This window comes from Gymnodraco acuticeps, unplaced genomic scaffold, assembly GCF_902827175.1.
Source record: "Gymnodraco acuticeps unplaced genomic scaffold, fGymAcu1.1, whole genome shotgun sequence".
NCBI classification, from domain to species: Eukaryota; Metazoa; Chordata; class Actinopteri; order Perciformes; family Bathydraconidae; genus Gymnodraco; species Gymnodraco acuticeps.
Genome location: NW_022991154.1, coordinates 4,835,528 through 4,845,274, shown reverse-complemented (window position 1 = coordinate 4,845,274; position 9,747 = coordinate 4,835,528). Strand labels below are relative to the sequence as shown.

General features: G+C 37.1%; 2 protein-coding genes across 2 annotated transcripts in view; both read left to right on the top strand.

The window, feature by feature from the left end:
- Positions 1-1,579: 1,579 nt before the first annotated feature.
- bphl (biphenyl hydrolase like) lies at positions 1,580-5,671 on the top strand. Its single transcript, XM_034237372.1, has 7 exons — positions 1,580-1,802; positions 3,467-3,570; positions 3,649-3,815; positions 4,412-4,565; positions 4,677-4,808; positions 5,005-5,128; positions 5,224-5,671. Exons 1-7 carry the CDS (start codon positions 1,723-1,725, stop codon positions 5,312-5,314), a joined length of 852 nt encoding a protein of 283 aa, XP_034093263.1. The 5' UTR covers positions 1,580-1,722; the 3' UTR covers positions 5,315-5,671.
- Positions 5,672-6,229: 558 nt separating this feature from the next.
- Positions 6,230-9,747, top strand: part of psmg4 (proteasome (prosome, macropain) assembly chaperone 4) — a 5,068-nt gene continuing 1,550 nt past the window's right edge. The window contains 3 exon segments of the mRNA XM_034237371.1: positions 6,230-6,395; positions 6,398-6,519; positions 7,438-7,513. Of these exon segments, the coding sequence (XP_034093262.1) occupies positions 6,317-6,395; positions 6,398-6,519; positions 7,438-7,513 (277 nt within the window). The 5' untranslated portion in view covers positions 6,230-6,316.

Genomic DNA, 9,747 nt, shown 5'->3' with positions numbered 1-9,747 from the left:
GAAGTGACTCATTGCTTCGAATTCCTTAGCAAGGCCCTGGAAAACCTCACGATCTAACAATGATTTATAGAAAATATTGACGTTGTACATTAAATGATGAACATTTGAGACCACGTTTAGGGGCTTTAGCTAATGTGTCTTTTCTCAGTTGAAATTCTCTTACTATATTTCCAGTTTAAGTGAAGTTTCTTGACACAAAGGTATTTTTATATTCCTGCATTTTCATGCAAACCTATATTGAAGATACATTAAAGTCAGTGAAAGTGAAAACTTTGACCAGCTGGTGGCTCTAGAGGTAAGGGTCAAGGAATGGACCACATGCCGTGGCATTCAACACCAAAGTCAATGGGTTCATCATCTTGGGATCATAAATATCTGTACCAAACAACATGGAAATCCATCCAAAAGCTGCTGATTTATTTCAGACTTGTGCGGTTGGACTAAACAGTTGACCCACTGCCATCTCTAAAACCTCAAATATATTTAGTAGATATTAAGTTTACTATTAAATAAAACTTGGACAATTCTTACATTATCATTGTTTTATCAGCTAGATCATTCATTATCTTTATTTAATGTCATGAGAATTGCTAATAAACTTAGTAAGTTATCTTGTAACTGAGAATTCCCAATTTATTTGAAATTCTCAGTGGACTTTCACTTCAAATGACTTGCCACTACATTTCCAGTAAATTATCTTCAACAAATCCTTCCGTGTTCATCAAGATATTTTTAGCCCGGCTTTGTCACCTTTTGTTGTGTTACTGTGTGTGGTTCAGTGTGTGGCACATATGTCAGACTCACTGACAGGCAAAAGAGAGTGGAGGCGTTTACAAAAATCTGTCTTCCTGTCTGCCTCAGAGAATTAGGTCTGAACAGCTCATCTACAGCAGTGGGGTCAAACTTATTCATAAACAGACATTGGAAATGTATAAAAGCACCTCCGTCAGAGAATCACTGTATGTGTAATTGTGTATGTGGGAGGAGGGGATGGGAACTGTGTTGAATAGACACTAAAGTTGATATGATGAAGATTAAATCATACTTTTAAAAACAATTATAAGAATGACCTCAGACAAAAACAATTAGTCAATTTGTTTGTTACACCCAGCAAATGATCAATGCAAGTGCTATCAAATCTCAGTGTCTTTTTTAAAGTTCATTATAGTTTGTTTATCAAAGGTCTAAAGAAGGCTTTGTATATTGAACGTCACTTAGTGGTAACGTGTTTATGGTGGAATCTAAATTATTCAAAAAGAAAAACTTTAAATAAATGAATTTGTATTCTGGCATAGCCCATAGAAAGGTACTTAATTTTACAGGCAAACAGATTCTCAAAAAATGTGAGAGTTAGTATGTTAACGTTGTCCAATGTTATAATGTATTAATTAATAAATGGGGCTTTCTATGGAGCTTTACGTGGAAATTACGTGGAAATTATTCTAGCATTGTATACAGTGCTAGAATAATTCATGACAACACTATAGTATACACCTTCCCGTTGTTTTGCCTTTCGTTTCGTTTTCGTACTTTCGCTCTTTTTTTAAACGTCAAAAGACTACGTGGAAAGTGCCAAACTGACTGCAATTTCCTATTTACCCACAACAAATGTGCAGTGCAGGAATGCATGACTGCAGTCAGAAAGAGACTTTGTTTAATCTTTAACCAGATTATCTTTTGTAGACCTGCAGCGGAGAGCTGCTCAGTCTGGAGTCGTGAGGAATGGCGTTGTTTTTACTGAGAGGACGTTTCTTCAAACCCAGAACTGACATAAAGAGAGCCATGACAGCTGTCCAGTACTGGTAAGGGAATTATGTTAGATGTTTGCATGTTAAACAGGAAATGTCTGCCCTGCTGTTTGCAACCTAGGTTTGCAATTGCAACTCAACGTGTTCCTCGTCTTTTCCGCAGAATCTCTCTCGAGGTTTGTTTGATTTAAAGCCACTAGATGGCGCATTATGTCCACTGTTAAAGGTCCCATGTCATGGCCATTTCTACTGATCATAATTCCATTGTTGAGGTCTTCTAGAATAGATTTATATTGTGCAATTTTCCAAACTCACATTGGTTTCTCATACAGCATCTCTGTATAGTACAGTGGTTCTCAAACGTTTTCTGTCATTCCCCACTTTGAACAGGTGGGCCTTTTCAAGCCCCACCTGTCCCTCATCGCTCCAATAAAATGGTAGGCCAAGATTAAAATTGTCAAATGTATCGTTCTATAACAATATAACAATATATCTCTAACAAATAACATCAGTTCAGAAATAGAGAAAATAAAAGTGCAATGGTGTCAATCCTTGCTTCAAATGGGCTGAGTTCCAACAATTTAGAAAAAGGGCCTACTATGCAATTGTGTTATCAATGGTAGGCCATGCTTAAAATGGTCACATTTATTTAAATAACGTCAAGTTCTACATCATAAAACAAATAACATCAGTCAATAATAACAAATAAAATCAATAACAAATAATATCTCAGGGGAAGTTCTGCCAAATGCCTACAGAATATTCTCTATCAGGACATGTGGACACAGTACCTGCACTAATCAGCAAGACTTAGTCTGAACTGAAGCATTTTCCTCTGGAACAAACTCCCAGAAACCTGCAGGTCCGCTGCAACTCTGACTACTTTTAAATCCAGGCTGAAGACTTTTCTTTTTGTCGCTGCTTTTAATTGAACTATTCATATCTTAGACTGCACTGTAACTTTTATCCATGTACTTTTTTCTTTTAATGTTTAATTGACTGCACTGTAACTTTTATCCATGTATTTTTTCTTTTAATGTTTCTTTTATTAGCTTTTCTTTTTAATGACTGATTTTAAATGCCATTTTCTTAATCTCTTTCATTTTTTGTAAAGCACTTTGAATTGCCTTGTGTTGAAAAGTGCTATATAAATAAACTTGCCTTGCCTTGTGACTTTTTGCTTTGTTTAAATGTTATACTCGGTCGCTTTATCTGTGCAGCATGTATTTATTACATCCCCCTTCCTGACATGTGGTCGCAGGCCCTCCTCACAGCAAGACTCCTGTTTAACAGCAGATCAGAATGATGTGTCGTGTCGCAAGCTGAGAAACAGGACAGATAATCATCACATTCACAGAGTCAACCTCGCTGTAATAATGCCGAACTACAGACTGAGAACAATAACACAACAATGTCGTACAGCAATTAGCTGTCAAAATCACAAGAACATTTAAAACAGAAGCTGTTGGTAATGGTGCATGGCATCAAACCACTGATCATACCTTTTCAAGTTCAATGAAAAACATGAAGGACAGTGTTGTCATGTTATTATGTACAGCTACCTTCCAAGATGAACTATATGATTGTTGTAATTCTTGTCACATTTGTTATTTTCTGTGACTGTCAATGAAAGCCAATGTTTTCAATAGACAGCTATTCTGTTCTTATCCATCACCAGGACCATTACTGAATCAGTCTACCTGTGTGTTTCCCTGCAGCTCGTCGATGGCCTTGGGCAGGCAGCGTGTTAATGGAGTGGATCTGTTCTACGAGCAGACAGGCAGCGGGAAACACCCTGTGCTGTTGCTTCCTGGCGCTCTGGGTAAATACAACAACATTCCTCTTCTTCTCTCTGCCTTATATCGTTTACAGAACTTTGTTATTTGATGTTCCTCCACAGGGTGCACTCGGACTGATTTTGGACCCCAACTGAAGTCTCTGAATAAGGAGCGCTTCACTGTGGTGGGATGGGATCCCCGTGGTTACGGAAAGTCACGCCCCCCAGACAGAGACTTCCCACCTGACTTCTTTGAGAGGGATGCACAGGACGCAGTGGATCTGATGAAGGTCTGTTGATCAGCCTGTTGATTATTATTACCACCTGAATTGCAAAGTTTGCAGAGAAGCCTGTAGCATCATATGTTTGGAAGACAGATGGTGTGTACATCTCAGAGCATACATTTTAGTTCAATGCCATTTAAAAAACTTAAAGCAAGATTAAAAAATAAAATAATAATTAAAAGACAAAGGGGATATCAAATAAAAAGAATGCAGTATTAAATAGTCCCAGCAGCTAACAAACCCACAGGATTATTAATATGAAGACATTTTTTGTTTTTTTGTTGAATATACAAATATTACCATGAATGTGGATAAATACTGTGTTATAACAATACGGTATTCTGTTTTTCACATTTGTTATTTGTTATTTTTTAATCTGTTCGAAATAAAGACTGAAAGAAGATTGTGGAGTGAAATCCATGTGGCATCAGAATAATAACTAACATACCATAATATATTTTCTATAGCACCTAATATACTTAAAATAAGCAAAACTCTTCCTCAAATGTTAAAGAATGAGGTTATATAAAAAAAATACCTCCTCTAAAAAAAAAAGTAGGGACTTTGTTAGGAATGTTTAGTAATTTTCATTTAATTGTCAGGCACTGGGCTTTGACAAGTTCTCTCTCCTGGGGTGGAGTGACGGAGGAATCAGCGCCATGATGGCCGCAGCTAAGAACCCCGACCTGATCAGCAGGATGGTTATATGGGGATCCAACGCCTTTGTTTCCCAGCAGGACCTGGAGCTCTACGAGGGTACACTCTCTACCTCTCATTGTCTTTAACTGCCAATGTAGTCCCAAACTGTGTGAACTGTGTATACTGTGTATCCTCATGTGTGGATGGGTGTCTGTTGGAAACACGCAGCGGTCCGTGACGTCTCCAGGTGGAGTGCGAGGATGAGGCAGCCCATGGAGGAGGTGTACGGAGTAGAAGTCTTCGCGAAAACCTGGAAGGCCTGGGTGGATGGGATCGCACAGTATGCAAAAAGACCCGAAGGTACTGAAACCATGATGATGCAGATTCAGGACATAAGTAACCTGAAAACCATGCAGGAAAAATAAATGTAGCATCAAGATCTCCGCTACTATTTTGCACAAGGAAAACATGGAGAACACATTGAAGATGCTTCCTTATTTCGTTTTGTTGTAATGAAAGCAGAGTCAAGATTGTAACTTTACTGTCCTCTTGTCAGGGAGTATCTGCATGGAACTTCTGCCCCTGATCAGCTGCCCCACCCTCATCATTCATGGAGAGAAAGACCCCATGGTGCCCAACTTCCACCCACAATACCTTCTCAAACACATCAAGGGATCACAGTGAGATGCTACACACATATACATTTAAAAACAGCAATAATACTAAAACCTCAAATGAGGAAATATAACATGTGATTTTTGTGTCCCTAATCTAGATTACACCTGATGCCAGAGGGTAAACACAATCTCCACCTGAGGTACGCTGATGAATTCAACAAGCTGGTGGAAAACTTTCTGGAAGACTGATCCATTAGTTAACACTGTGAAATAACCACTGACCGTTTTGTCGAAAAAAAACAGAGTTGCGTATATATCATTGCATATATTTAAATTAAAATATTGATTTTGTTACTGATTATTTAATTTATACTTGGTTTTCATGAGGCATTAATTGTAAAAATGTTTCATATTTTAATGTAACATTTCTGTAATTAAATTTTTTGTGAATCAAGTAGGAGTTATTTCCCGCATTGGGTAATCGGTAAAAAAAAGTGTATTTGTTGCTAATGTAAAGCTATGTCATTTAGAAAAAGAAGGCTGTAACATTAGCTGCTAGCTTTAGCCTTTACAAAGATTTTGTCAAAATAAAGTAAAATGTCTGCAGCTACTTTCTTTTGGAAATCAAACACTAATGCAAAGCTAAATTATACAGCTGTATTAATAACTTCAACATTGCAAAACTACAGTTACGATTTAAAAAAATTAAACTTTGGGGTTCATTTTGTCCTTACAAAGTAATGTATAATAAACAAAAGAAAAGGCGATAACATTAACTTGTAATTTAAATGATTATACAATGATTATTTAGCATCAATAAAGTACATTTATCTGATTTACTTTTTATTTTGCAACTCACAAAAGTTAACTCTCACATTCATACTATGAAAATACAAAACAAATCTACAAATAAATCAGTATTTAAAGTTAGCCTGACATCGTGTTGTTTGCCATCTGCAAAGGGATGAACACATTAATGCATCAATAATTATAATCCACTAAAATTACTGTTGTATATTTCAAAGTATATTTTACAATTTTTGGATTTAAATGCATTGCTTTTATTTGTTACGGATGATCTTTAATCTTAAATACTCTCTTCACCACTGACTGTTTGATGGTCACGATCGATTGTGCTGGTGCTGCACGTTAGAGCATTGACGATCGATTACTTTGGACTGCCGTTTTTCTCTCATCCGGAAGTAGCTGTTTCTGTTTGCAGCTAGCACGAGTTTAAATGTTTGCTAGTCAATGTTAGATAGACTTAAACCAAAAAAGATGAGTGAGACACAAAACGGAGAAGTTTTTGAGGCCATTACGGTGCATAATTTTCGGAGAAAATTTTGGAGCAGTCCATACACTTTCACGTGATGAAGCTGAGCGGCGGGTTCTTCCTGTGGGTCGGTTCGAGTCCGGTTCTGTCCAACCTGGCGGTCTCCATGAGCAGCAAATATGTGAGTAGACAATGTAATGTAACTAAGTACATTTACTCAAGTACTGTACTTCAGTGCACACTCCCGCCACTGTACTTGAGTTTACGTTATACTAATAGACTACTACGCTAAAAATCAGAGGGAAATGTTGTATATGTTTTACTTCACTTATTTTTTACAAATGTATACGTTATATGTATATTCTCTAATACTTATTGTTTTATTAAAAGAAATATTCTTTTAAAAAAATGCATTAATCTCTTTTGTACTTTCTATACCGTATTGTTATCCTTTTATTTTGCAGCGTGTGTTGTGTGGTGTGTGTGTGTGTGTGTGTGTGTGTGTGTGTGTGTGTGTGTGTGTGTGTGTGTGTGTGTGTGTGTGTGTGTGTGTGTGTGTGTGTGTGTGTGTGTGTGTGTGTGTGTGTGTGTGTGTGTGTGTGTGTGTGTGTGTGTGTGTGTGTGTGTGTGTGTGTGTGTGTGTGTGTGTGTGTGTGTGTGTGTGTGTGTGTGTGTGTGTGTGTGTGTTATTGTATATGATTGTTCCATCAGTGTTAATAAATCTGCTGCCTAAAATGGAGGCTGTGGCTCAGTGATTAGTGTGATGGACTTCGAATCAGGGGGTAGCAAGTTCGAGTCCCACTGCAGTCAGCATGTCGTTGTGTCCCTGAGACACTTCACCCCAAAATGCTTCTGTGAGGATTGTCCACAGTACTGAATGTTTGTAAGTCGCTTTGGATAAAAACGACTAACAAATGACATGTAATGTAAAGTACAGTTCTGACTATAACACTACAAACACAAAGCTGACACATTTAGGAACACCAGCTGACGAACAGATCATAAGAAAGTCTAGCACTATTTTTTTATGTCGGATATCTAATTATTTTGTCTTGCCTAGAGAATAACCGCTGTTCTACTCATTGCTTTTTGTCTGCAGGATTCGATGCCTTTATCGACATTAGTCATGGGGGACCCATCTAACACTGCTGCAAATTCCTTAGCGCAGAGATTAGGTAATTATGTTTTACTTTTCTCGAATGTATTGTCTTTTTATTGCTGTCAATGGAGAAAGTTATAATAACTTATTAAACACTAACGCTATTTTCAGCTGTGGTTATATTCATTTATATTTTGAATGTTTTTTCCCATATATTTGAAACTGCTTGTAATTCATTTTAGTGTTAACAGTTCTCCAAATCTTGCAGTTGTGTTAATACAGTTTCATGTGTGAGTTGATTTAAAAAGTTTCTGCTATGCAGTGGTGGAAGAAGTACTTATATCTTTAGTAAAAGTCACTGTCAAAGAATATTCAATTAAAAGTAAAAGTCCTACATTCTGAATGCTGCTTGAACAAGCCTACAGTATTACCTCAAGTATCACAATGATTTTACAGAAAGTATTTTTCCCTTTATTTTATTATAGAATAGTGTAACATTCTTTGTTGGTTGTACTTAAGTACAGCACTTGGGTAAATGTACTATGTAACCACAAAACGATACACGAGTTTGACAAAAATAAAAGTGATAATGATATTCACTATGCTTGGCTCCAGATGTGAGTTTCAAGTCTTAACAGGTCGATCTCCATACCAACCAGAATCAAATAAAAAACCAGTGGCTTCTTGGAATGTGTGGGGAAAACACACAGAAGTCCTTTGGCACGCTTTTGTAAATGTTTGGCTAAAACATGCAAAACACTGATGGGGTCCAATCAGGGGCGGATCTACCGGGGTGGCATGGGGTGGCAACTGCCACCCTAAACAATAGCCTTGCCACCCCAGCTGCCACCCCAGTTGGCATCTTTGTTTTGAAAGAAAAGTTGTTGCTCATCGGACATTTATGAGAGAAAGTCTCTAATGTCCGAGTGCAAGTGAATGCAGCACAAGATGCACGTCATGTAACCCCTCCCCCGGTCCTGGCGCGAGAGTGGAAATATGATTGGTGGCGAATTCATTTGAACGGGACGGCGCAAAACGAGAAGCCTTTCAGACCCAAGCACTAAAGGAATGAGGTAGTTGCGGTCTACAATGACAGAGAAGAGAATGTCAAGTTTGGCTGTACTCAGCATTGAATCAAAACGCACTACAGCTGTTGATCTTAATAAGTTTGTGAGGCGTTTTGCTGAACAAAATAGTAATCGCCGCATTCAGCTGTAATAGACATGCCAACTTGATGCTCTGCTCACGGATGACTCGATGAGAATAACAAACTGTTAAGATGATGACCTTGTATGCGTGTATATATTTTTTTCTTTGAGGGGGTCTGCCCCCAAAAAACTGTTTTAAGTCCTGAGAAAGTAAAATAAGACGGTGTGTAAAACTACACTGCCCAGCCAACAGAAAGTAACCACTTTGATTTAACTAGGCCAGTAGGTAAGGACCTTCCACTGGATAATAACTGCAGCGATGTTTATGTTTTAGCTGAATACACGTTTTTTAACCCTAACTGATGCAGTTAGTCACTTCTTTAATGTTTGTTCTTTCTGATGTAAAGTCAAGGTTGTAACTGTATATCAATAATGATATAATTACTTGTTTTTCAAATTTGAAGGAGGGCGAGCAAGCATCTTGATGAACATTCATCATTAACTCCTCCAAAAAATATAGTTTATTCAATAATAAATGAATATGTGAATCATAACAGTTATTCACTATATCTGTAAAGCGTCTTTGAGCACCTGTAAAAACGCTAACAAATTAAATCTATTATTATTATTATTATTATTTATTAACAGTGATTGACAGCTTATAGGAATAATATGATTGTTAATAGTATCATATTCATTCAGACAAACATCGATGAGACAGTTAATTAATGTACTTATTGCAGCAGTCTTCATAGATTTGGAACCCCTGCTGGTCTAAGAGTGAGACAAACTCATTCAGTTATTGTTCAGTTAAAATTCATTAAATTACGTCTGCCACCTTATATATTTATATGTAAGGCTTTACTGATGTGCCACAATAATATCACCTATGTGATTGAGTTAAAATATGAATATTGTGGCTTTCCAAGTTAACATTGATTGTAGGGGTGTAACGGTTCACAAACATTTCGGTTCAGTACGTAACTCGTTTTTAGGTCACGGTTCGGTTCGGTACGTTTTCGGTACAGCAGAAAAAATTATCACAAAACATTAAAAACATTTTTTAAATTATTATTAAACTGTGACTAATGTATTCAAATAAATACAAAATATAGTCAAATAAACATTAAGGTGCAGCATTTCGATGAACTGAAATAATCTG